Source organism: Furipterus horrens, unplaced genomic scaffold (genome assembly GCF_987537825.1).
Source record: "Furipterus horrens unplaced genomic scaffold, mFurHor1.1.pri manual_scaffold_1, whole genome shotgun sequence".
Lineage (NCBI taxonomy): Eukaryota > Metazoa > Chordata > Mammalia > Chiroptera > Furipteridae > Furipterus > Furipterus horrens.
The window spans coordinates 7,517,550-7,545,529 of record NW_028327171.1 but is presented as its reverse complement, the minus strand read 5'-3'; the positions used below and the strand labels follow the sequence as shown (position 1 = coordinate 7,545,529).

At 45.8% G+C, this 27,980-nt stretch overlaps 1 protein-coding gene across 1 annotated transcript; it reads right to left on the bottom strand.

The window, feature by feature from the left end:
* Positions 1–4: 4 nt before the first annotated feature.
* Positions 5–27,951, bottom strand: MX1 (MX dynamin like GTPase 1). The gene is made up of 15 exons (XM_090271844.1): positions 27,932–27,951; positions 27,655–27,729; positions 26,597–26,805; positions 21,806–21,998; positions 20,895–21,032; positions 19,977–20,131; positions 19,166–19,304; positions 18,279–18,477; positions 15,677–15,755; positions 14,002–14,124; positions 13,532–13,673; positions 10,071–10,229; positions 7,438–7,514; positions 6,142–6,378; positions 5–831 (listed from the first exon to the last, which is right to left on the bottom strand). The coding sequence occupies exons 3-15, from the start codon at positions 26,699–26,701 to the stop codon at positions 601–603; spliced, it is 1,977 nt and encodes a 658-aa protein (XP_090127970.1). The 5' UTR covers positions 26,702–26,805; positions 27,655–27,729; positions 27,932–27,951; the 3' UTR covers positions 5–600.
* Between the last annotated feature and the right edge of the window lie 29 nt (positions 27,952–27,980).

Genomic DNA, 27,980 nt, shown 5'->3' with positions numbered 1-27,980 from the left:
GAAATGTCTGTTAGAAAGAGTTTATTACAAATAGGTAAGATATGACCCGTACCGCATTCATTATACACGATATAGTAGTCCCTCGCTATATCGTGGTTCGCCTCACTGTATCACGGGATTTAAAGAATATATATTTAATTATTTATCGTGGACTTTTTGCTATATTGTGGGATTTTGCGACACTGTATATGTATGTTGTTAAAGTTATGTAGGTTTAAGAGTGTAGAAGACATGTAAGGTTCCTACTTCGCAGGGGGGGTCTGGAATGTAATACCCGCGATAAGTGAGGGAATACAATCCTAATGGTCCTAAAACATCGGGTGAGTGAAAGGTCTTTGAAAAACACAGGAAATAGTCCTTCTACAGTGCTTATGTGTATCGGTGTCTGATGAAGACAAAGAGTGTCTGGAAAGATGTCATTCACTTAACCTAAACTACATCCTTCCTGAGGGTGGGCCCTTGAGTCTCTTGCTGGACACCAAGTGGCTCATCTCAGCCTCCTGCTAGTCCTTTCCCACTGAGGGATGAGCGTGGGTGACTAACAAAGACACAGCTCTCAGGGGAAGGAGCCACGGAGACACGGGTGGGACAGAGCCCAGCCTAACCAGGGAACTTGGATAACTCGTGCTGAGCCTTCCTCAGCCGTGAGAGCTGCTCCTTCAGGAACTTCCTCTTGTCGCTGGTGTCACTGCGCTCTGTGAGGAACCAGTCGTACTTCTCCCTGTTCTGCAGTAGCTGGAGCATGGTCTTCTGCAGCCGCTCGCCATACGAGTGGAGGAGGAAGAACTGGATGATCAGCGGGATCTGGCTGGACAGGCGATTGCTGACCTCCTGGAAGGAACAGTTGCCAGAGGGGTTGAGGGGACATTGTCAGGGGAAGACTCCCTCTCCACTACGTGTTGAGCACCAGGAGGGACCTGGACCTGGCAGGTTTCAAACCTCTGTGCTCAGGGCAGCAAGGGACCACTGCCTCTTCCCCCACAGGGCAGAGGGCTCCGGCCCGGAGTCCAGGGCTGGCTGGACGCTCACCGCCTTGTCCTGATGATGAAAGGTTTACCTCTGACCAAAAAGGATAAAATGTGCTCCACAAAGGTAAATGGACAGAGACTGAAAACTACGCTTACAAATTATTTACAACTCTGCCAAAAGGATTTTATGATGTTTCAAAACAAAAAACAAAAAATACTAAGATTATTTAGCAGAACAGAGGCGAGGCTACCAAAAGCCACAGAAAGGAGCCCTGGGAGTTCTACGCAGGTTGAAAGGGAGTTTCAACCCTTCTTTCTCCCCCCACAGCCCCTCAATCCCATCTGTTAGTGGAAATGTTCTCTTTCCTAAGACAGGTGTTCTCATAGGAAGCTAATATATAGTCAGACTTAGCAAGCATTGTGACCTCTGTGCCTTGGTTTCCTTCTCTATAAAATATTAGCACCTGGCCTCATGGGATGATTTAAAAGATTCAATGAGCTAAAAGATAAAAGTTTAGAAAGACGCCAGGTGTGGAATAAGCACTCAATGGATTTAATCCAGAGGGTCAGAAAGATGGACAGGGCATATATACTATGTGTTCTAGAAGGGGAGTGAGCCAGAAGGGTGGCCTGTCCCCAAACCAAAATGGAGGAAAGAAGAGAAGGGGCAGGCTGATAGGAGGCATTCAGGAGGGATGTTGGGGGGCACAGGCATTGAAGTCTGATGTTGGAGAATGGACACAAGCCGAAAGGGATGGCGAATACCTGAATGACAAAATCAGGCACCTGAAATATCTTTCGAGACTTCTGGTGCAAACATGGCTGCCAGGGTCATTTCCTCATTCCCCTGGAGATCATCCCAAACACCAAAGTTCAGGTGGAAACAGGAGACAGGTGCCATATGACCCCTGACCCACATGTAGCAAGAGCAGTAGACTGGAGCCACCTGGGAGAAGGGGGACACCGGAAGGGTGGAGAGGGAGCAGCGTGTGTCAGACAGGGAGCAGGAACTCCTTTCCGAAGGGGATCTAACTGGTGAGCAAAGCCAGAGGCAGATGTCCCCCCGGCTGACACCGAGGAGGTGCCACACAGAGACTCACACATGGGCTGTGTTTGCATGGAACTCTTTGGTAGATGGGAAGAAATTTTCAAGTGGTGAAAACCAGCTCCTCTGGACCTCTCCCCAGTGCAAATGTGTCACCTCTCACTGCAAAGGGCAGGTGAGGCTGCAAATGGAGGGAAGATTGCTAATCAACTGATATCAAGACAGGGGGATGACCCTGGATTATCTGGTGGGCACATGCGAAGGAGGGAGGCAGACAGGAGGGTCAGAGGGACATGTGACTATTCTGGCCATGAGGGTGGAGGAGGGGCCACGGGCCAAGAAGCATGGGGCCTCTAGAAGCCGCACCAGGCAAAGAAACAGCGTCACCCCGAGGGCCTCGAGAAGGAGCACAGCCCAACCAACACCTTGATTCGAGCCAGTGAGAACCACACTGGGTGGGGAAGAGTGACTGGCGTTCCCGTTAAAATCAGAGGTGAGACGAGGCTGCCTGTCAGTTTCACCATTGTTTCAAGTGGCACCAAAAGGACCCGAAAAGGCAAGAACAGGACGTCAGAGGTACAAGAGTGGAAGAGTGCCCACCAACTGCAGCGGTTGAGTGTTCCTGGGGAAACTCTAAGCTACTACAGACGATGTCAGGGGTGAAATGAGGGCAGGTACCTCTCCCAACAGCCAACGGAAGTAGGCTGGATGGCAAGACTCATTCACAATAAGGACGAAGCTGAGAACACATGCGGGAGCCAACTGCAGAAATGGGCACACTCTGCCCGAAGAGAACGTTTGTCACTTCTGAGCCCTTAGAAACGGAAAGACCCGCGGAGGTCTCCGACGGGAAGGTTCACTGTCATAAAGGCATCCGCTCTCGCTCGGCAGGCCTCTAAAGCGGGTGTGATCCTAGAAAGAATATGAACACTTCCCTTTTTTCAGAAGGAACTGGACAAGCTCCTTCTAAAGTTTATAGGGAAGCCAAAACAGACACGAACGGGCGGGAGTGTCTGCACAGAGCAGGGCGAGCAGGCCACGTTTACAGCAGCACCGTTCACAGGAGCCAAGGTCGGACCAGTGCGACAGGCGTGGGCAGAGGAACGGATAAACAAAACGTGGTCCGTCCGTACCATGGACTGTTGTTCTACATTTAGAAGGAAGGACGTTCCTACACACGTTGCAATGGGGATGAGCCTTAAGAGTATTCTGCTGAGTGAAATCAGCCAGCCTCTAAAGGACATATGTTATATGAGGCTGCTTTTATGAGGTCCCTAAATAGGAAAACTCGTGGACTCAGAAAGTAGACAGGTGGGGCAGAGGGGTGGGGAATTAGTGTTTAATGGGCACAAAGGTTCAGGTTAGAAAGATGATGGTGGTGACGGCTGCATGACAGTGTGACTGTGCCTAATGCCACTGTCCCATACATTGCACAGTGGTTAAAATAGTAGGTTTTATGTGATATATATTTCACCACAATATAAGAAAAAGAAATGGTGGGCAATAGGGGACCACTTACTGTACTAGATTATTAAATATTGTATCAAGACCTACTAATGTATCATGTTGATACTGGCAGACGAACAGCAAACCGATAGAACAGAATCTAGAAAAAGACCACACACACAGGGAGAGAGTGTGAAACAGGTGTATTGCCCACCAGTGGGGACTAAAAAGACCCTTCCGTGACAGTACTGGGACAACTATTAGCCATCTGAAGCAAATCTCCTTCTTGACATCAAACAATTCCCAAAGGATCAAAGGTCTAAATATGAAAGTTGAAATAAGTTACTTGAAGAAAATACTTTATAGAACTCAGACAGACCAAGTTCCTTTCAAAGTATGATAAAAAGCACAGAAGCCCCCAAAGAAACGACTCCTAAATCCAACCCACAAATCTAGAAAACTTCAACATGGTCTAAAGCCACCATAAACAAAGTTGGAAGGCAAATGACAAACTTCAGGGTATTTGCAACACAAACCCCCAGGGGCTAACACTGGAAAAAGCTGGGAGCAGCGTGGCTCAGTTGGTTGGAGTACCCTCCCACAAAGAAAGGTCACCAGTTTGATTCCCAGTCAGAGCACATGGCTGGGTTGTGGATTTAGTCTCGGTCAGGGCCCGTAAGAGAAGCAGCGGGTCAGTTTTTCTCTCCCTCTCTTTCTCCCTCCCTTCTCCTCTCTCTAAAAATAAGTAACATCTTTATATATGAATCCTCTTTTTTTTAAAAAGAGCTCTGACTGGATAGATACTTCACTGAACAGGAAACAGAAATATTCCTATGCTATGAAAAACTGTATCTCATTGTAATAAGAGAAACGTAAATTAAAACTACAACAAGATACCATTTTTCACCTTTCAAATGGCCCCCAAATCCCAACAACTTAAGTAAAGACTAAATTGAGGAGTGTGGGAAGAAACAGGCCTTCTACAGGTGCTACTTATCAATATAAAGGCGCTGGGACGCCCGCTTCCAAGTATCAGCATGACCAGGTGATAGTACCCAGCTACTCAGTCAAACGAATTGGGTGTTCTGCAGATGTGACTAGCATCTACAGTCAGAGGACTGTAACACAGGAGGTTCTCCTTGATAATGTGGGCGGGCCTCATCCAATCCGTTGAAGACCTTACAAGCAAAATAGAAAGAAATCCTACTTGTAGACAGCAGCTTCACTCCTGCCCAAGAACCTCCAGCCTGCCTTTCCTGGCGGCCTGCCTGTGGATTTTGGACTTGTCCAGTCAGGCCCCCACAGTCTGGTAGCCAGTCCCTTGAGATGCATTTCTTTAACTACACATATCTTGTTGGTTCTGTTTCTGGGGTACAACCCTGACTAACACCCCAGGAATCTCATCTATCCTCCAGATACCTGCTGCATGAACAAGGCTATTCACTGCACATCCCTGTGTCAGCTGAAGACAGGAAATGAAACTATGTTAATAGGGAAATGGCTCAATTGGCTACATCCATGCGACAGGAGACTCAGCCGCTGTGAAAACGAAGAGGGCATCTCCACGTGAACTGAAGTGGAACAATCTCCAAGGTACAAGAAAGCAAGCGAGATGCGGATACTGTGCTAACCTTGGTGTAAAAACAGTCTGCATATGCACATATATGGCACACACATGTAAGCTGTCCCTCAGAGGATATAAAGAAGCTGGAGGAGTGCTTCTGCAGTCTCTGGGGAGGGACGTGGTGGGTGGGAGACTCACTTTCCACTGTTCCTCATTCTCTTTGCCGGATTGTGTGTGTGTGCATGCATGACCTCCTCTAACAGGTTCTACGGGGCAGGTGAGCAGACAGGTGATAAGCTTAGCTACGTAGAAGCCAAGGTGCACAGGTGTCCTTTGGTCTCGCCCTTCACTGGCTTCACTCACAGGTGTGCCCCTTCCCCATGTTTGCGGGAAACACAGTTCGACCCTTGGGTTCCAGCCCTGCCGCTCAGAGCATGGTCTCTCTCCAGCAGCAAGGCATTCCCCTGGGAGCCCATTACAAATGCAGAACGTTGGCCCCAACGCAGACCTGCCATACGCCCCTGCACTTCAACGGGACACCAGGAGGTCAAGTTTGACCAGCAATGCCTTAAGCACGCGAGGAGTGAAATGATGGAGACACCTGGTAAAGCAAGAGACTCCTGTTGGCTTTCCCTGACCAGTTTTCCATGCCCCTGTGGTTCTAACTGCGGTGTGCTCAAGTGGGCTGTGCAGCCCTCCCAGGATGAGCCAGGTCACCCTTCATAGGATGGGAAACACAGAATGGCAATCAAAGCATGCGGTCTCCTGAGTAGCTTCTACAGGGGGAGCTGCCGTGTCGTCCCACCGCTGCCCTAAGGGACGGACCCACACTCATCCCCCTGATGAGCCACTAGAAACCTATGAGCAGAGACCATGTTACGGAGAGGAAAGCTGTGGCTCAGAGAGGTTGAGGAACTTGGCCAGGGCCAGCCAGCCAGTCAGCACCAGATGTGAGAGGCTCTAAGCCACAACCTCTCCTCGTGGTCGGAGATGGAGTTGGTATTTCTATGGAGGCTAACGGAGGGCTGAGAGATGGAACGGGCTGGGGGACACCTGGCCCAGATGATCAGACAGGAAATGAGATGAAAGCCACCTTTTTGAGACATGTGCAGACTCACCCGGTGGTAGGCCTGCAGGTGTTGGAGGATTTCATCCAGGAAGTTATCTGAAGAATTGTTTCCAGAAAGGTTACGGCCCGGACTCTTCTTTTCTTCTGCTTCCGCCCCCCGGACCTTCTGTAATGAAGCCCGATACAGTGCGTCTTGGCAGTAGACCATCTGCTCCATTTGGAAGTAGAGTCGGATGGACTTCTCAGCTTCTTTTACTTGTTCTACCTTAATATCTTCAATTTTGGACTAATGCACAAGAGAAACACATTTCCCTGGGTCATAGGAATGAATCACTGGGTCATAGGAATGAATCACTGGGTCACAGGAAAATGTGTGGACGTAAAGTCCACAGCAGGTCCTCCCATGGGAATTAAAATAGCACGCTGCTTTGGGGCCGCCTTCTGGGACTCACCGTGGCCTTTACCTAATATGGGGTTTCCACCCCCACCTCTGCCCCAGAGGGTCAGGCTCTCCTGGAAAGGCCGGACCCCTCCCCCCTCTAGCCTGGGAACCCAGAGGGCTCTGTGTCATGGCCTGAGGGGCAGCGTCGCCCTGTCCTCTTACAGGTCTTCCCATGCGAGGAAGATGCCTCCATCAGAGAGCTCAACGGGATAAGACGAGGGCGAATTTAGGTCTGTCAAATTCTCTCTTTCTTTCTGTTTCTGGGATTTAGAGGAACTGGTTACCTGAAAGCCAGGGAGCTCCTTCACACAGAAAACACCCGGACGCCACCCCCTCATCCCCCACAGAGCTCAGGCAAGACATGCCCCCACTGCTTTCTTCTGTCGCCGCAACCGTCTAAGGAAGCTCCTCTGACCAGCGATTCGCGGATTGGGGGGCTGGAGGCCCAGGCGGCCCCCACGGTCGGTCCTGGACCCCCAGCTAGTATGGAGCAGAGATGCCTTCCCATCCGTACGGGGTGCTAGGGACTGGATGCTCGTGTTCCCCCAAAGTCATATATTAAAAGCCTAATTCCAATGTGATGGTATTGAGGGGTGGCTTTGGTAGGCCTAGGTCATGGGAGTGGAGTCCTCACAATGGGATCAGCGCCTTTATAAAAAAAGACCCCAGAGGTCTGTCTCTCTCTGTCTCCATCTTTCCCTCTACGTGACTTTTAGTGCTTTTAATCAGACTTTGCTGGTCATGTAATTAGTAAGATTCACTAGTAAGTTTCATTATTTAAGTCTCCAAATATACAATAAAGTTGCAATGGTCTTAATCCAAGAAATCTATTTTCTAGTGTCAGGATTATTTTTTTTTTTTTTTTTTAATTTTTATTTTTTAGTAACAAATGGTTGGTTTTACCTTGCAGGTTTTGAAGAGGTTGAAAAATTCCTCATAATTTTGCTTGCAAACATTTGTGAAGGCAAGCCGGACCATATCTGATGGAAGACAAAAAACAGTCCATAGAATCATTCATCATCTTTATAGATTTCAAAAAATAAAAGGATGAAATGATGGGAAGTACCCTCCATCCCTCAGTCCCTCCCTCCAGTCCTCTCTTTTCACTAAAGAAGGAAGGCATAATATTTTGCTCAAGAACTCCCTAGAAGAATGTTAAAACCCAATGTCCCCCCTGGCATACCTATTTGACATTTAAAGTTTTCATCCTAAGTATAAATATTTGCAAGGAATATAATTTCTCATAAATTATGAATATATCAATATTTTGTAGTGAAACCTTATATCACTTTTTAAAATTTATCAATGGAATCTAAACGTCCACATTATCTATTTGAAAAGAAATACATGCACAAGCTCTTAAATCAGAAAATTTAATTATTTTTATTTATGAAACCTGTATTTTCACTTGGCTTTCTCACAGAATTTTATCCTAAGATGAAATACAGTATGTTTATGCTTAAAAATCTTTTATTGACTCCACATCTTATCTTTCTAAAGTAGAAGTTTATACATACACACACACACACACACACACAGATGTTTTTAAGTTACTTCTATGACTATAAGGCTCTTAGTACTACATATATTCATTCTTCACAAGTGGATAAAGAAGGCACAGCTGATCAACATACCACAATGTCAGATTTTGGTATATAATTATTAAGCCAAGAGATAAAACTTTATTAGAAATACATCTCTTAATGAGCCATTACGAAGCCCTGTCTGGTGTGGCTCAGTGGATTGGGCATCATCCCTGAAATCGAAAGGTCACCAGTTCAATTCCCGGTCAGGGCACATGCCTGGGTTGCAGGCTCGGTCCCCTGTCAGGGGTGTGCAAGAGGCAACCAATCAATGTTTCTCTCTCACACTGCTGTTTCTCTCCTTCTCTTTCATCCTCCCTTCCCCTCTCTCTAAAAATAAATACCGTTTTTAAAAAATGACCTGTCATGAGGCCGTCACCCAATAATGCATGAAGGATTATTACTTATTGCTAAAATGAGGCAGCTGAAGGCAGCATGTGATAGTGCCAGCCAAGGAGCGGAGGAAGAGAACAGACTTGGTCACAGCCCAGAAACCAAGGAGCAAAACACGTGAAAAAAGAGGGTGGTCAGTACTATAAAATACTGCATTTGTCCTCGGCAGGCTGCTAAGTTTCCTATCTGCACGTGACAAAGGGAATGCCACACAGAGAAGGCTCCAATCACTCCCACAATGCAGTTGCTTCATCACCAACCTTACTTCTCAGAGATTTCAGATAAAAAGAATATTCTGAGGGTGGGCAGTGACCGCGGCAGGGGAGCAGAGTGGAGGTGTTGTGTGGTAAGAAATATATATTTGGTCTTTGCCCCTGGTTCTTGACACAGAGCTCCTAGATCCCTTAGAATTTCCTGGGAGATAAGAGCATCTCTTGTTCTAATGAGGGGACTCTGGGCGGCCCTGAATAGTTTCAGGGTGGAGGAAGAGCAAGCCTTGATTGGAAGCCTGGAACTTTCAGCCTAGCCGCCCTCCACCCCCCAGTCTCTGGGAAGAGGGGCAGGAAACAGTGATGAGGACTGAGTTAATCATTGATTATGCCTATGAGGTAACTGATTATACCTCCATAAAAACTCCTAAATGACAGGATTCGCAGAGCTTCTGGGTTAGAGACCCAAATACATGCCAAGAGGGTGGTGACCTCCAATTCCATGGGACTTGTGCTTGGGACACCCCCGAGCTTGCCCCATTCATTTGCTTTCTTTATAATCAATCCTGTATGATAAATCAGTAAAGGTAAGTAACATGTGTTCCTGCATCCTGTGAGCTGTTGCAGCAAATGTTTGACCCTGGGGAGGGAGCTGCGGAACTCTGACTTACAGATGACTGGCTGCCACCGGACAATGGGCGCTGGGGGGGGGGGGGGGGGGGCAGTCCCATGGGACAGAGCCCTGAGCTGTGGGGTCTGTGCTAACTCTGGGTCATTAGTTTCAGAACTGAGTTGAATTGTTGAAGCCCCAGTTGAAGTCCAGAGAATTAAGAGAACCGGTTGGGTCTGGAAAAAAATAAGATAAGCAGAGCCACTTTAAAATGGAGAAACTGCTTCACAGGTCTTCTGCCTCAAACCTTGGAATGTTAAAAATGGCAAAATCATCTCCGGGCTGAGCGTAGGGCCACAGTGTGTCCTCCTAAAGAACTGTTTGCAAGGATAACAAGAAAGCAGACAAGAGGACGCCAGCGCTGAAAACTGAAACCACTGCCTAGAATTAACGTCACTGTTACATTACCCAGAGCCATGCCTGCCTTCTGCGGGTGCACGTGTTCCGCTTCCCGGTCTCAACAATACCTGTCGCCTTGGCCTCGTCATCAGAACACTCTTGGGGCCTCTGCCTGAGTCAGTGTTTCCAGAAGAGTTATTCTTATATTTGGAATTTAAATCAATCCCGTTGCCTCTCACTTGGGCCTTCTGTTTTTAGATGACCAGGTTGCCGGTGTCGGGAAACACCGCGGGGGAGCATTCTGAAGCCCCACGCGACCTAAAAGCAAAGGCCAGGCCTCACCAGTTATGGTGTACAGCATCTCCACTGCTGGCTCCTCCAGTTGTTTGACTTGCTCTCTGACAAGGGTCTCAAACGTCTTGTAATTCACAAATCCTGGCAGCTCTCGGCCACGATGCTGCCGTTCGAATATGATAATCTTGGCTGAAATGGCGTTGTAACCTACCATCGGACAGAAAAGCTCTGAGTTACTTTACAGAAACAACATTGCAGTCTTTTGCTAATCACGGCACCATTCTGGACTTTCTGAAAGCACCGAGGGGCAAGGGAAAAAGTTAAATCTGATTTTTTAAATCAGAAAATAACTGGGGTTGCAATAAAGAAACAGCGCTCAACATACGTTTCCTTGGTCATCATAAGAGGGCGAGTACAGAGCCAGGGTGTCTGTCATGCCAGGAAGCAGTGACTGCAGACAAACTCTCAAAAAGGTACTGGAGTATGAAATTTCATGAATCCAATTTGATTTGTACCAAAGCCATTGTATCATAACAGAATATCATGACCTGCAGGTCCTTTAAAAAGTAGGACTGGCCCCCACCAGGGTGGCTCAGTTGGTTGGGCATTGTCCCGTGAACCCAGAGATGGCCCGTTCGATTCCTTGCCAGGGCACATGTCTGGGTTGCACGTTTGGTCTCCAGTTGGGGTGCGTGTGGAAGGCAACCATTATTCGATGTTTCTCTCTTGCATCAAATGTTTCTCTCCCTCTCTTTCTCCCTCCCTTCCCCTCTCTCTAGAAACAATGTTTTTTAAAAAGTAGGATTGACTGTGAACATCATCTAGAATCAGCTACACATCACTGACTCGTGTGCTGTCACAGGAGTGGAAAGTGTTTATAGAGCAACGGGATAATAGTGGGCCTGGGCACATAACAGCATATTAATGTGATATGGTATCACTTTTACTCGATTAAAACCACTTAATGTTTTCTTTACGCTTCTGGAATTCTTGTTACTCTCAACATACTAGATTGTGGAGAAATATACATCCATAGGGGAGAAAAGTCAGCAGAGCTCTGGGTCCTCTTTTGGAAGAACTAACCAGGGTCAGTAGCCCAGGTACCCTTTCTTGGTCAGGAGATATTTTCTCATCAAACAAATTTTAAAGTGAGATACAAGTTGTCCATTATACAGTTTACCCTATTAGAGTGTACAATTCAGAAGTTTTTGGTATATTCACATAGTCGTGCATCCGTCGCCTCTCAAACATTCCCGTCGCTCCAGAATCCTGTTCTCACTGGCAGTGGCTCCCCATCCCCGCGACGCCACAAATCTCCTTTCGGCCTCTATGGATTTGCCTGTTCTTGACATTTCATACGAACGGAATCCTACCGCATGTGGCCTTTGTGTCTCGCTTCTTTCACTTATCATGCGTCTTCACGCTTCATCCATGTTGGGGCCTGGGTCAATACTTCATGCCTTCCTACGGCTCAGTAATATTCCATTGTATAGTGTTAGAGTCTGAACTTTGTCTCCTCAAAGTTAACATGCTGAAGTCCTAACAGGGAGAAGATAGCTGTCGCTACACTAAGGAGAGTATAGGCCTCAGGAGGCTTCAGGAGGAACTAACCCTGCCCACACCTTGACCTTGAAGTTCTAACCTCCAGCACTGTAAGACAAGACATTTCTGTTGCTGAATAAGACACTCCATCTATGGTGCTTTGCTGTAGCAGCCCTAGCAGACTAATGCCTATGAATATATCTTATTTTCTTTATCCAGTCATCAGTTGATGGATATTAGGGATGTTTCTGCTTTTTGGGCTCTTATGAATAATTCTGCCTAGATGATGGATATGCAAAGTTTTACACACACCTGCCTTCATTCTCTTGAGTATATACCCACTAGTGAAATTGCTGGGTCGCATGGTCATGGTGTGCCTACCTTTGTGAGAAACTGCCATAATGACATTTCCCAAAGTAGGTAGACCCCTGGCATGTCCTCCAGCAGTGTATGAGGGTTCTGATTCCTCCACATTCTTGTCAACATTTTCCATCTGTCTTTTTGATGACAGCCATCCCCGTAAATGTGAAACGGAATCTCATTGTGAGTTGTATTTACATCTCTCTGATGGCTAATGATGCTGAGCTTCTTTTCATGTGCTTACTGGCCACCTGAATACCTTATTTTTGGAAAAATGCCTATTCCGATCCTTTGTCCATCCTTAAGTCGGATCATTTGTCTTTTTATTCTTTATATATTTTGGACACTAGAACCTTATCATATCTATGATTTGCAAATAAATATCTTCTCCCATTCTGTGGGTTACCTAAAAGCACAAAAGTTTTTAATTTTGATGAAGTCCATTTGATCTACTTTTTCCTTTGTTGCCTGTGCCTCAGACATCCTGTCTAACAAACCAGTGCCTCGTTCAAGGTCATGAAGATTTAACCCTATGTTCTTCTGGGTTTTATAGTTTCAGCTCTCATATTTTGGTTGTTGATCCATAGTGAGTTAATTTTTGTAAAGGGGGTGAGTTAGGGGTCCACATTCTCTTGTTTGTTGTGAGCACCCAGTGATTTGTAACTGATCATTGGCTGGGAGGAATTTAGCTTTTTTTTTTAAGAAGAGCTCTTTCCTCACAGGCTGCACTCATAAACACGAATGCTGTGATACCCTGGCTGCGCCGCCCACGAGGGCATGGCAGAGTCAAGCTCTGTGCTCTTCCTTGAAAGGGGCACAAAGTCCCTTTCCTGACATGAGGATACCCGTGGCTCAACCCTCTGCTTTGTGGATGTAGCACTGGGCACGTGACTATCCCAGAAATGAGTGTCCCTGTCTTTCTCTGCCATGGACAGTGTTACTCATCCCATCTTGCTTCTCCATCCCTCTGCCAAGGATTCAAAAGTGTGGCCTGGAGTTATGTAGAAAACGGCATGATATATTTTCCCATGTTCATCACTCAAAGCCCAGAACTGTCCATGGAACCTCTGCTCAGCTGAAATAAGTTGTGGAACCTCACCACTTTGCTTGAATACAATCAAAATGACTAGAAATTTCCCTCAGCAGCTACAGCTTTATCATGAGCTGACGTAGGATTTTCTTTAGGCTTCTTGAAATATTAAAGGATGAATTTCAGACCATATTTTCTACCTTTTTCCAACTCATGAGGATTTAGTGATGCCAAGGTAGCCCCTAGCACAATGTTGGTTTTCTCCACTGCTGTGGCTACCAAGTCCACTAAGATACACATCATGCTTCCAGAACTTGGCCAGTTAACGAAGATCGATCTAGGGTATTTCACCATTTGTACACAAAGAGCATGACACACATGCCACGTAGACCTGCTGATTCTTCTAGAAGACTCTATCAAGGTCCTTTGAAATAGATGCTCACCAGCCCGAGTTCAGCGACATGGAACGGAGCAAACGTGGCTGCCGCATCACTTACTCCTCACCGACTGCACTCCCTGCTTCTCCGGTCCTCTACGTAGCCCAACACACAGGTTTGCGATGGTGCCTTGCACTCACCTTTCACGAAATTATTTATAGTCAAGTCGCTCCATTTGTAGAACTCTTTCCGGATTTTGTTGAACAGCCGAGTATCGTCCTTCTCCACAGGCTCCTCCCCGAGTATTAAATCCATGGTGTCCTTATTAAATGCATTGATTTTCTGTGAAGAAGACAAGTAAGTGGAGTTATTGCAAGTCCAAGCGTTGAGGGGGTTGGGAGGTCGTATGGGTGCTGAGGGGGGGTGAGTCGTTCTGTGCTGCCTGTGGGCCGCTGTGCAGTGACGGAAAGGGGGGGGGCTTGGCCACCAGGCCACCTCACTCTCCCCTTATGGCCTTTGAGGTCTTGGGTGAGTCACATGATGAAGAGTCAAGGAGCAATGTGACCATCCACCCTCAACACCCACCGCGCCCTGGCCCCGTCCCTCCACCCCAACCCCTTTCACGCCGTCCATGGTGATTCTTCAATGTGCTGGAACGAGCAATACTCACGTCGACCAGAAAGAAGGTTTTTTCACTCTCGTCTTCCGGTATGTCATGCCCACATTTCTGTAACTGTTCTGTGACTTTCTGCTGCTTCTCCTTTATTTGATTCTCTAACAGGGGCAGAGAGTTCTGAAGAAAACAGGGAGCAAGTAATGGAAGTACATAAATATGAACAGGGCAAGAAAGAAGGTTCCAGGCCTGCTTCTGTGCAGCTGAGCAGTGCATCTGACTTCCTGGCTTCCTCTAGAAAGATTTTCCAGGAGAGAGGGCACTGTCTCCCACCCAGGCCTGCCTGCTCGCTTGCACCTGCACAAAGGGCTGCAGAGCCAGCCACGCCAAGGCAACCCCTCTGCTTGGTTCCTGGGCCCTGTGAAAGCAACACAAGGAACAATTCCTTTTCTGGTCGACTAACACAAACTCTGCAGGGGGGTTAGAAAGAGCCACCTGTCCAGTGGGTTCTGAAAAAGTGGGGGCTGCAATAACTTGAGATTCAGCAACTTTTATTCTGTTGTTTAGAGATGAAAAGTTGGTTCCAATAATATGGTTAATGGCACATCCTGGTTCAGCGTTCCTCTGCAAACATCTGAAAACACTGGCTAACTTGTCACAAGTACCCCCTTAAATGTGTCAGTGAGCGGGCAGGTATATAACAGACACTCAGAAGCCAAAGCCAGGTACCCGTGGGTACCCACGAATGAGAGCAGAAAGCAGCAGTCAGGCTGGATTTGGCCTCAAGGACATTTGTAGGAGAGAAAATTTGAACTTGCCATTCAGAGCCTGACTTGGTGCTGAGAAAAAGGGGAAATCCCCATGGGCTTGCTCCAGGTGGGACTCTAATGAGCGAGCACCTTCTTTCTACATAAGCTGGGACCCCAACACCATAGCTCTCATGATAAGGTAGGCACAACCCTATCCACCAGCCCGCCCCTGGGGGACCGCACGCAATGCCTGAACTCCGGGGCCGCGTGGAGGGGAAAAGAAAACTCTGCATGGAGAAGCCAGCCCTCAGACAGTTCTGCTGCCCAAATTCACACTCGCTGAGGGGTCCCCAAAACCTGAAGCTGGAAGCCCCACCAGGTGTCTGGAGAAGCAAATGCTGCTTCTACCTGAAGAAACCCCATTTGAACCCAGGTTTCCATAAACACCCACAGGTCAAATTCCAAGAGAAGACAGGCTCACAGTCAAAAGTCTGGCCCAAGTCAATGTGGGTGAAGGCCAGCAGGACCTAGAACACCAGACTTCTGACTCTGGAATCACCAAGTTCAAGATACAACAGATATATGTGCAAAGGTATCTTTTAAAAGGATTCATGTGAAAAAGCAAGAGACGGCCCCGACAGCTTGCAAAAGAAACAGAAAATTTCAAGATATGAAACACAGTCATTGCAATTACCCAGACCCGATGAAGGCGAAGGTGGCTGGTGATGAGACAGGAAGAGTTAGCACAATGCTGACAAGACTTTGAATGTTAATTCAGCTGGGTAGACGCGGTCCATCGGCACCCCACTCCATGTGCCTCACCACTTCTCCAGAAATGGGGGACCTCAGGTTGCACTCCAGATCCCCTGAACCGGGACCTGGGTCCGCACAGAGATCCCTAGGAATCCCTTGTGCACGCTGACACCTCAGCGGTCCCCACGGCTCAGCGTTTGTGTGCGGCAGGAGCCTTCCCATGCACTTACGGAGATGTGCGTGATGAGCTCAGCGGTCAGCCTCTCTGCCAGGCAGGGGATCGTGGCCCTTCCCTCCTCCAGGAGAACGCTGCAAGAGAAGACAACATGCATGTCCATCCTGGTGGGGCCACAAGACGGCAGTCAGCTTTGCGCTGCTGGGGAAGTCACAGCAAACCCGGGAACTTCCAACTGTCCTAAAGCTGGAACCCCACCAACGCTCAGAATCGGATCATGTAGAATTATGGCAGCGTTTTAGTAAATTTGGATCATTCAAAAACGATGTAGAACATCCCCTTCCAGCTGATATAGTAAATGTCTTTACACAAATACAGTCTCCTATAAGTTTTCAGCACACACATGCACACCCTTTTGCGTGTACCACATGTATTGGGTTGGCCAAAAAGTTCTTTTAGTTTTTTCCGTACAATGGCTCTAGTAGTGCTTAGTTGTGTTTAACTGCACTCAAAACAATTTTGTTAGTTTGTGCTGTGACGCTGTCATATCAATGTGCACTTGAAAAAAAATCCCCCAAACTGGTGAATTTTTGTGTAGCCGTTTCAATATTGAAGATGGAAGAAAATACACAACATTTTTGGCGTATGGTGCTTGATTATTTCAAGAAAGGTAAAAATGCAACAGAAACACACAAAAAATGAGCAGTGTATGGAGAAGGTGCTGTGACTGACTGAACATGTCAGAAGGGATTTGCGAAGTTTCTTGGTACGTATTGACATTTTGGCCAAATAATTCTTTGCCAATAGCGGGAGATCACTGACATACTCAAAATATCCAAATCAATTAAGTTATTGGTGAGAATGAAAAATGTGTCTTTTATGGAAAAAACTAATTGGATGCTTTGGCCGACCCAATATAAGTATATATAATGCATATTGGTATAGGGCTTCCTAAAAATCTATTGACCCATTTTTGCATAGGTGTGCGGATGAACACTGAACCAGGGGACACCCTGTTCCCTGAGGCAGGAAGGGTCACCGTGGCTGCCTGGAGGAAGGAAGCCAAGCTCTGTTCTCACGCAATGCAACTCTGTGTTCCCAGGGTGTGTTATGACAGGGTTTTGACACCATAAAGGACTGTTTAGTATAAAAGGCAGGGAAGCAGGAGTTGACAGGGCTATTGTGAGATTACACAAACCTAGGTTTCATTTTCCACACCCATCGATTGGTCTAACGATCGTAAAACACATGTCACATAGAATTTATCATCGGAACCATTGTTAAAGGCACAGTTCAAGGGCATTAAGCACAGTCGCATTGTTGTGTAACCATCCCCACCTCCTTTCTCCAGGACTTGCCATTTTCCCCAACTGAAACGATGCCCGTTAAACACTAACCCTCCTCCCCCTCCCGCTCCCCCAGCCCCGGGCACCCACCATCTACACTCTATCTCTATGGATATGATCATTCTAGGGACCTGATATAAGTCACACAGTATTGCCCTTTTGCCACCGGCTTATTTCACTCAGTGTAACGTCCTCACAGCTCACCTACGCTGTAGCCGGCGTCAGAATGTCCTTCCTGTTTAAGGCTGATACGCCATCGCTCCAGATGGACCACATTTTGTTTATCCAGTCATCCATCGATGCACACTTGAGTTGTTTTCCCTTCCGGCTTTTGTGAGTAGTGCTGCTGTGCGCAATGGCGTACAAGCATCTGCTTACACACCTGTTAACCTGAACAAGGCCTCTCCACGGGCTTCGGGCAGAATTGACTGTAATATTAACAACACGCGTGGGGCTCCACCTGCATACATGTGTGCGCACAGGGGCTTCAATGTCCCATAAGCACCTATTTTTTTTCTTTCTAGTTCTTTTTTTTTTTTTGCAGAGAGTTAAGTTTTTGTTCACTCTCCAAGAGAGGAAAGAGGCATGGTGTGGCTACAAGCACCTTTTCATTGACCTCTTCCCGGCCCGGTACCAAATGCTTTGCAGAGATTGTGCCAGTAGGCTCCCAGCTGCAGGGGAGAGAGCCAGGCTCTGCCTTTCCTGCCAACTCTGTGTCTTCTCACTATTTTAAATCTAGCCAATTTATCAGTCTTTCCCTTTTTAAAAAAGTTCTGCCTTTGGCATTAGGGTTAGAAAGATCTATATCCTGGGATTCTTAACTCTAAGCTTCAACTGATATTTATTTTGGTGTCACATGTGAAGTAAGGGCAGGATTTTATCTGCCCCCCCCCCCAATATTAAACAATTTTTTCAATGCCACTGGTTAATAATCAAACTGACAGAGCCTATGGATTTGAAATGCCACATTGATCATATATGACATACATGTATCTGAGTCTAGTTCTGGGTAGTCTATTATTTTCCTACTCTGTTGTACATATGTTTTTATTCTGGTTCTAGCATCATACTATTTAAGTTATTGTAACAAGTCCAGTCTTTAAGTTTCTTTTTTTTGTTTGTTTTTTTGTTTTTAGTTGTATTTTTGCCATGCATGTGAATCCCTCCATTACTCTTCTAGGCAAATCCCACGGTCATTGTCAAGGAACAAACACACTCACACACATACTGCAATGTCTGCTTTTGGAAAGTGGCAGTTTTCCCCGGGTCCTTGGTCTGGGTTTGACCTCGGAAAAAGAAAGCCGAGCATACCTGAAATGTGGGTGGTCCTCGAAGAAGGCCCTCTCTTTACACAGAGCCTCGGACAGGCTTAGCTGGTCCTGGATGTCCTGCTGGCCCCGGCACTTGACGATCATGTAACCCTTCTTCAGGTGGCAGACGAGGTTTTGCACCACGTCAACTATCTTGTCTTCGGTGCCTTTATCCACCAGGTCGGGCTTTGTCAGGATTCCTGTGAACCAAAGCTTTTCAATTAGAGGACCCTCACAGCATCATGGGAGCGAGAAGTGGACAGCTCACCCACCTGGGGGAGAAGAGTCTGCTGCCCATGCCTTCCCCCAACCCTTGCTTGAGGGCAGACAACAGGGCTTGCAGAACCCAGATGCAAGGTGCAAAACTTCCCCTTTTCCCCATCTGATACTCTGTCCCCATGAAACACTAACTCCCCATTTTCCCCCGCCAACCAGCCCCCAGCACCCACCATTCCACTCTGTCTCTATGAAACGGACTCCTCTGAGGACCTAATATATGTGGTATTTGTCCTTTTGTATCTGGCTTATTTCACTTAGCAAGATGTCTTCAAAGGTATCCATGCTGCGGCAAGTGTCACAACGCCCTCCCTGTTTTCCACTTCAAATTCACTGTTGTCCGAATCGCTTTCTGGTGCTGCCTCACCCCCTGAGCTCACCGTGCCTTCTACAAGCAGGTTGACAAGGGTTATGAGCCAACCTGTGGCCAACAACAGTCGATCTGACCCATGTCACCCAGCCTCAGTGAGCACCCAACCTGACACCTTAGCAGTTCTCACCTGCTAGGTGCAGGTCCCCCACCCTGCATGTGTGCCAACAAACACCCCTCTGGATTCAGGGACACTTTTCCACTCTTGGACCACCTACCATGTGTAGGTTCTTCCCTCTTACCTATGGTCCTGTCTCCCTCGGGGTCCATCTCCTGAGCCATGCTCAGTGCCTCTGTGGTGGTGATGTCCACATTACTGGGCACCACCACCAAGTTGATGGTCTGTTTCCTCTGGATGTACGTCCTGATAAGCTTCTTAATCTGTAAAAAAAAAAAAAATGAGAGGGTGTGAGAGTTAAGATGGGTCCTGACTTTGAACTTGCTTCAGGCCCTTGGAATCCCAAGGGTATTTCTCCCCCACCCCTACCCAAAATGTGTTCACAATACAAGCTAGGTGACACTTCCTCAGCCAGAGTTATGAGAAACTAAGTTCTCTATGGTAGAAATAACTCTAAGGTCAGGAAAAACAAAGGTTTTTACTCACTAACCATCTAAAACCTCAAATCTGATGGTCCCAATGAAAAACAAATACCACAAGAACTGTTTGACTTTTCCCTAAATCATTAATCCACAGGGTGAGAGCCATTGATATGGGACTATCATTATATTGTTTCTAATGCTCCCTCTTCCCACACGAGACCCTTCCCTAATACATGCCAGTTGACATTTCCCACAAAATGCCACTAACCAAAAATGAGTCAGTGTACAAAACCCAAAACATATCTCCAATTTTGCCTGTTTGCTTCAGTCTCTCCAAAGAAGCTCCCACCTGACTCGATAGAGGAAATTGCAACCATCATGCACTTCAGGTTCCCCACTTACACCTCCTAATATCCACCCGTCAACCCCAGCCCTGAAAGCACTGTTGCTCTAATCTAATGCAGCCTCCCTTTCCCCCCAAGACCAAGGTCAGGATGGAGCTTGAGATTTCACCTGCTGTCCAATGTCAGCTGGCTGACCGCCCACAGCCACCCTGGTGATGCCAGGAAGGTCTATCAGGGTCAGATCTGGGACATGCGGGGAGCTGACCTCCAGATTAATCAGCTCATGACTGATCCCCACACCTTCCCCAGCAATGACATTCTGGGCTATAGAAGAGGAAGAAAGGAAAAACCTAGACTTAGGGTGAAAGTTACTCATTACAATGAATCCTCTGAAAGCAACACCAACCAGCCACTTTTGTACCTTCCCAGAAAGGTTGAAAACTATGCAACATGCTAGGAAGAAATCAGAGCCAATTAGAAAAGTTATCTATTCATCTCAAGCACACTTAGCAACAACTAACTGTGCCACTCCTTTGTCTTTATCAACTGCAAGTATGATTTCTCCCTTTGGATGTTTCAAATTGATCAGATGATCTCTGTGGTTTACATTCACTGAGACCTCCCATAAATTATAGTCTACATAAGGATTCTGTAAACACAGGTATTCTGCTCCTGAAGGGAAGAGCCCACCCCAATTCCGCTTCCATCAAGTCTGTGGAGTGGAGAAGCCCTTGAATTAAAAAAAAAAAAAAAAACCCTCAATATTTGGAGACAAGCTTTGAATTTTAAAATTCACATTAGTCTCAGATACCTAACTGACACACAAAAGCAATAAATTACTGAGGTCAGATTCCGTCCAAAAGCACTGGTCTTAATGAGGGAAAAGAAGAGAAAATACAAGGGAGCTGGGGCCTGATGTGCAGGAGGGAGAAAGAGATGAAAGGAGAAAGGGATGGAGGGAGGACTGGCTCCCAAGGCTGCAGGGCAGGCCCTGAGAGGACAGTGTGACAGGCAGACCCCACCCACTTCACAAGGTGTGAGCTGACATCTGAAAATAGGGGAGGATGAATGAACACGGGGCACTTACTTTTGCTGATTTCCTTCTCAACCTCCGAAGGTGCTGAAAGGTTCATCTCAATGTTCTTATACTTGATTTTGCCACTCCACTCACTGCCATTCCTAAGTCTTCTCAGCTTCAGCACTAGGGGGCATCTTGTAACAATACCTAGGAGGCCACGTGCACATCAGTTCCATGCTTGGCTCTTAAATGTCCTATGTGGTGGCCTTCGGCCAGTGGATCTCAAAGTTCTAGGTCATCTGGGAGACGCACACGGCAAACGTCTGTCTCCCCGTCTGGGGTTCTGATGCATGATGTCTGCGGTGGCCTCAGGAATATGTACTTTGAATGTACCTCCATGGTGATTTGGGCTCCCTAATGCTTGAAAGCCACCATTTTAAGCTTCTCACTTCGTGCCAGCGTTTTGCCACCAGCTCGGGTAGTAAACAGCAAACTTATGCAGACAGCTCCACTCCCCCCCATATACCTGCCCCTCCTGTCAGGAAGGCTCACTGGTCCCACCAGGCCACCAGACCGTCAGCTCCTTCCAGCTCTCACCCACAAAAACGTGTATCAAGTGAGTGCTGTGGACCTAATGGTGTCCCCCTCAAAATTGACATGTTGAAACCCCGACCTCCAATGCGACTCTATTTGGAGATAGGACTCTCTTTTAAAGAGGTGATTAGTTAAAAAAGGTCATAAGGGTGGAGCCCAACCAATACAACTGGCCTGCTTATTAAAAAAGAGAAGAGACACCACACATGTGTGGACTCAGAAGGCAGTCATCTGCGCAAGGAGAGAGGCCTTGGGAGAAACCAATCCTGCCAACACCTTGATCTTGGATGTCCAGCTGCCAGAACGGTGAGAAACAAATTTCTGCTGTGTAAGCCCCGAGCCCGCGGTAGTTTGTTAGGGCAGCTGGAGTGAGGGCAAGTGCTTACCGCTGCCTCTGGGGAGCGCCACGCCCGACAGGGCCTCCAGCACCGAGCTCTTGCCGGAGCTCTGGTCCCCGATGACGGCGATGGCGGGCAGGTCCAGGTCCTGCTCCACGCCCAGGGCCCGCAGAGAGTCGATGAGGTCGATGCAGGGACGCACCTTCTCCTCGTACTGGTTACACAGGTGGTGCTCATTCCTCTGGAGAAAGCAGAATCAGAGAGCTTTGTCAGGACTTGCAGGTCATGTCGATCAAAGACGGAGTGTCCACTTGCCTAATACAAAGGTGATTCGAGCTAGCAGAGGAGTGTGGGAAAGGAAAAGCAAAAAAACTATAGAAGTAACAGGTAAGGAAAACTATTAACCTAAAGATCCAAGAACCTCAATGAGCCCCAAGCACAAGAAACATAAACTATATCATCATCATAGTTAAATTGTTCAAAACCAGCAATACTAAGAAAATGTTTAGGGCGGCCAGAGTATGGCATGTTATGTACAGAGAAACATGGATGAGATTCCAGCAGATCTCTTATCAGAAATAATGCAAGCGAGAAGACAGCGGAGAAGCACTTTTAATGCCCTGAATGTACCCTTTAAAAATGAAGGTAAAATAAATACTTTTTCAAACCAACCAAAGGTGAACAAATCCATCACCACCAGGCCTGTCCCACAGGAAATGCTCAATTCCTTCCAGCAAAAGGCAAATGGCACTGAAAGGAAATCTTCATCTACACTAAGGAATTTACACCAGAAATGGTAACTACTATACTTTTTAAATTACCTGAATATATTTAAAAGATAGTGGACTATTGAGCAAAAATAACAATGTATCGTGGGGTTTATGATATAGGTAAAATTAAAATTTATGACAAAAACAGCATGAAGGCTGGGAGGGCAGACATGAAAGCATTCTATTGTAAGGTTCTTACATTAAACATGAAATAGTGTAATATCCCTTGAAGGTAGACTTAATAACTTGATGATGTTTAATATAAACACTAAGACGGTTCTGCTTAATAAGCCAACAAAGAAGATAAAATGCAATCATAAAAAAGACTTCATTAATTCAAAGGGAGGTAGAAAAAGAAGAAGAACTGAAGAACAGAGAGGGTAAGTAGAAAATAAATTGCAAAATGATCTTCTCAAACCCAATTATTAATATTAGCAAACACAATAAATATAAATGGTCTAAATAGTCCTAGAATAGTTAAAATGACTTTGAAAATGAAGAACAAAGTTGGAGGGCTAAATTACCTTATTTCAATAATTGTTATAAAGCTTTGGTAACCCAATCAATGTGATAACTGGTATAAAAATGGAGAAAGAAGTCAACAGAACAGACATATATCCCAGAAATTAACTGACACATATTTGAACAACTGATTTTTGACAATAGTGCAAGGATGATGCAGTGGACAAAGGAATAGCTTTTCAACAAATGGTATTGTGATAATCAAATTATCAACACGCAAAAAATACAAACAAAGAACTTATATCTATATGAGGGGGGACCCAAAAAAACTCAGATTTATAAAAATTGTGTATTTATTCTTACATATTTAAACTTCGGTCACCTTCAAAATACTCTCCATTTGATGTAATACACCTATCAAGATGTTTTTTCCATTTCTCAAAACAGTTTTTTAACTTGTCAATTTTGATGCCTTTTAGTGCTTCTGCCATTTTTTGTTTCACCTCTTCCATGTCAACAAAATGTTTCCCTTTGAGGATTTTTTTTTTCATCCAGGGAAACAAAAAAAAGTTGCTTGGGGTGAGAGCCAGTGAATAGAGAGGGTGGGGCATGGAGGTCATGCCGTTTTTGCTCAAAAACTGCTAAACACTCAGCATGGTATGGGCAGGTACACTCGTAAGTCACACATCATGAAATGGGCAAACGTGTTTGAAAGAGTCTTCAAAAAATACTTCAGCGAAGCCAAATGCAGCCTCTCACAACAACGCCAGCTGGTACAAGGACACAGATGGGTTCCTCAAACACTCACCTGGTGGGGGAAGTCTGTACTATAAGGATCCCACCCTCTGGAAGATAATTCAGTTTTTTTGGAGGGGTTCCCCCTCATCTATCATGCTATATACAAAAATTAACTCACAATAGATCACAAACCTAAGTGCAAGACTTAAAACTATAAAACTTCTAGAAGAAAACATAGGAGAAAATCTCTGTGACCATGATTAGACTATGATTTCTTAGATATAGTTGCAAAAGCAGAATCTATAAAAGAAGCAACTGATATTAAAACTTCATCAAAATGAAAACATAAGATGCTTAAAAGAGGCTGTTAAAAGAATGGAAAGACAGGCCACAATCTGGGAGAAAGTGTTTGCAAAACACATATCCAATGAAGGACTGGTACTCAGAATATACAGAGAACTCTCAAAATGCAACAATAAGAAAACAATTCGATTAAGAAGAAAATTAGAAAATAATTTTGATTATCTTTTACCTTTTCTTTTTTAATTCCTATTTTGTGTATGCTTTATAATATACATAAATTGCACTACAACATTTCCTTTATGTCATGGTGAAAAGGTACATTTATTTTGGGCCAGACAAGTCTTTGTGGTAGGGGACTATCCTGTATATTTTAGGAGATTAAGCAAAATCCCTGGCTTCTATTTACTATTCTCCCTGAGTCATGACAACCAAAATGTCTCCAGACATTGCTACATGTTCCAAGAGACAAAACTGCCTTCGGTTGAAAACCACTGCTTACAGAGTGCATGAGTTCAAAACTCCATATACGAGCAATACTGACCAAGTTCAGCGTGAAGGGTACACGCTGACAAGGACTTTCTCAACCAACCATGAGTGGGGCTCCGTTAAGCCCTCTTCTCAGCCTGCTGCTGAGCTAGTTCACCCAGAATCCTTGAGCTTCTGTATCTAATCAAGTTCCTCCCCAACCCCTCCATCCGAACAAATTCCTCTCAGGGTTTCTCCCTCCTCTCTCTCTCCCCGCACCCACCAGCCAAAAACCCCAGTTGCCCTTGTATTGCACGTGGAGTTCAATCTCTGTCCCCTTTTGCAATAGTCTGGAATAAAACCTCCCTTGCAGCCTGTTTTGACAGGGGCAATTTTTCTCTATTAACAGCACTTGAGAAGGGCGCGGAGCAACCGTCTCAGGGAAAGCCCGCTGCGCCGTGCGGGAGGCCTGGCTTCTGTATTCAGGAGCAGCCTCGGTATCAGGCCTCCTTCTAGGCTGTTTTTGTATTCATTTCATCGGCCATTCACAAGAGTGCATAAAAGGTGAATAATTAGCAAATACACATGCACCAACCACCTGCGTTAAGAAAACATATTCCCAGTGCTTAAGAGACTCTATCCACCGCTCTCCTTCATCGCCAGAGGGTCCTTCTACCCTGAGGCCTGTGACAACTACATATTAGCTCTTCTTCAGAGCTGTACCCCAGCCATTATCTCAACTCCCAGTAGCCCCAAATGCACCGAGTGTTTATCAGCTAGAGCCCCTCTTAAAATAGAAAGTGTGTGTATGTGTGGTTTCTCCTGCCTGTGTGGTTTTTCCTGCCCGCCGCTGTTATCTGGCAGCTGCAAGGACATGAGGGTAGCTTTTTTTTTTTTTTTTTTGGTCTTTAAAAATCCTTTAGTTTGTGAGGCGGGGCGGCTCTCCCATCTTCTGCTTCTGAAAGTGGGAAGACCCGTCCCTGGCCGGGTAAATAAACGCCACAAATTTACTTGTAAATTGCCTCGTGTCCTCTTTACTCGCAAATGCTCTATAACATTGTAAAAAGCCCCACTCAGGAAGTTTCTAGTTCTCTGGGTCTGGGGGAGGAGTAGTTAGGGATGTGATCATTTGCATTTTAATCATTTGCATCTGGCCTCCCAGGTGATGCTAATACTGCTGGTCTGGGGACCACACTTTGGGAACCAAGGTCTACACCTAGAAGTAGAATTGCCAGATCACAAGACACACTCTATTCACCTTGCCTGGGAAAGGGGAATCTACTCCCAAGCAAGTGGTTGTGAGCTGTATGAATTCTTACTGCCTCACACACTCACTACGGGTTTCAGCCAGGCCAGAGACAGTTACATCAGGGAGGTGGAGAGGCGGGTAGACCTTTTATTTTTCTACGTTCTTCAACATGGCTTTAAATATTGTTTAAAATATTGATAACATTCATTATGAAAATGAAGTCAACTTGAATGAAGCTGATGATCCATGGCTTTAAAATATGTAACAGCAAGAAGTAGAGCTTTTCCTAAGTGCCCAGACCACCTACATTCACTCCTGTCAAGAGCCGCATGAAGTAAATCCTGTTATTATTCCCTCTAGAAAATGGAAACCTGGGCTTATAAAGGGAGGAATAATGCCAAGATCATGCAGCTGGAAATGTCACTGTTGAGGTCAAATTTAGGCCAGAAGCCAAGTTTGTTTCCCAACCAAAATATGTCTTGATTCTGGGAAAAAAGATACCACAGGGCTATCCTGTGCAGGAATGTCATCATGACACCTTAAAAGGTGGCAGCTTGAGATTGAATCGTGCATGACATGGACACATGGAGAGACAGGGCTCCTTGGGGCCCAAGGACCCAGGCTAATTTCTACATGAGCCGATCAGTATCTTCCCCGGTTTCCCAGGCCAAAACTGCACCTCCACCAGCATCACCTAAGTCTGCACTGGGTTGCAAGAAGTGCTCCGGCCGGGCTCCGGGAGAGGTGACTGAGCGGGACTCTCCACGTAGTGGCATCACTATGCACAAGGCCAGCCCTGAAATGGACACAGCTCACAGCTACATGGAGAGTGATTTTCAGGCAGCAACTTACTGTTTCCAGATTTTTCTTTGGCGTATCAGCATTTTCATCTGGTAATTGATGACCGGATGCTGAGGCTGAAGCAGGACTGGCAGTTGGTGTGTCAGAAAGAACCATCTTCTTCCTTTGTTGCTTCAGCTTAAAACCAAGCAGATCAGGATGAACACGAGTCAGAAGCCACGTTTGTTGACCATGGAATGAAGTCCACCACTCTTTACTGACTGAAAAATAAATGATAGGAGGACCCGAAGGGAGCAAATGTCAGACGAAGACACAGGCTGTGTCCCAGCTCAGTGGTCTTCATGAACATGCCTCCAGGCCCCAAAGATTTTTTTTTATGTACTTTTAGAGAAAAGGGAAAGGAGGGAGAAAGAGGGGGAGAGAAACATTGACATGAGAGAGAAACATCAATCGATTGCCTCTTGCATGTGCCCTGAGTGGGAACTGAACTTGCGACCCAGCCCTGTGCCCTGATTGGGTATCAAACCAACAGCCTTTCCCCTTGCAGGGTGATGTCCAACCAATTGAGCCACATGGGTCAGGGCTCCAAAGATTTTTTAAAACTAGGTATTTTCTGTCGCAATTTTAGGTTAAACATCAAAAATTTTTTTCATTATAAATGTAGGTAGTGCCAAGGGATGAAATTTAGAATATTTTTGAAATTTACATTTAAAAATAAAATTATTATTGTAGCACTCATTCTAAAGTAGCCAAAAGAATTATGGTAATTTGATACGCAGACCTACAATTAAAAAAAATACATCAACTCCAAATCATTTATTCTGTCCCTTTTTATCCTTGATTTCATATTTTTGTTCCATTTCTCCCACATCCGTGTATCTTAATGTTATTCCTTTTCTTTTTGAAAGCATGTAATTGACCACTTTATCATACTTGTCTGCCTCCAAAAATATATATATGTATGTATCTGAAAATCGTTTGAAAAATTTTCTGGGACCACAAGCCTCTAAGTGTTAAATTTCACAGGTCTAATAATCTTGGATAAAAGTAAAAATATTTCTCCTTTGATTTGAAATAAATTTTATAAAAAATATAAAGCATCTACTTACCCCCAAATACCTTCCTTTTCCTTAATGATGTAACGCTGACGAGTTGAACAGGAATGCAGAGCTGTTCCACACCTCCTTGAAATCATGCAAAACATATAAATTAGACCAAAACCCGGGCAGGTAAGGGTACTCATCCAGGTACGTTCCCATAGCTACCCATGGTGCACATGCAGAGGGGACAGAGGGGACTTGCTCTGAAGCCAATCCATGGTTCCCAGAATCGTTTTAGTAAATCTCAATTATTTTAATTCTAAAACAGATAGACAAGGCACAGAACCTTGCTGTAAATTTTCTGCTTGAATCAGCAATGTTCTCTGATGCTGTCT

Excerpts from the sequence above, each read along its gene's own strand:
- MX1 (XM_090271844.1), bottom strand. The coding sequence starts at position 26,701 with ATGGTTCTTTCTGACACACCAACTGCCAGTCCTGCTTCAGCCTCAGCA. Across the intron at positions 21,033-21,805 it reads GGCGCTCCCCAGAGGCAGCG|GTATTGTTACAAGATGCCCC; the intron begins GTAAGCACTTGC and ends GTGGCCTCCTAG. Across the intron at positions 18,478-19,165 it reads CGAGGGAGACAGGACCATAG|GAATCCTGACAAAGCCCGAC; the intron begins GTAAGAGGGAAG and ends TTTGGTTCACAG.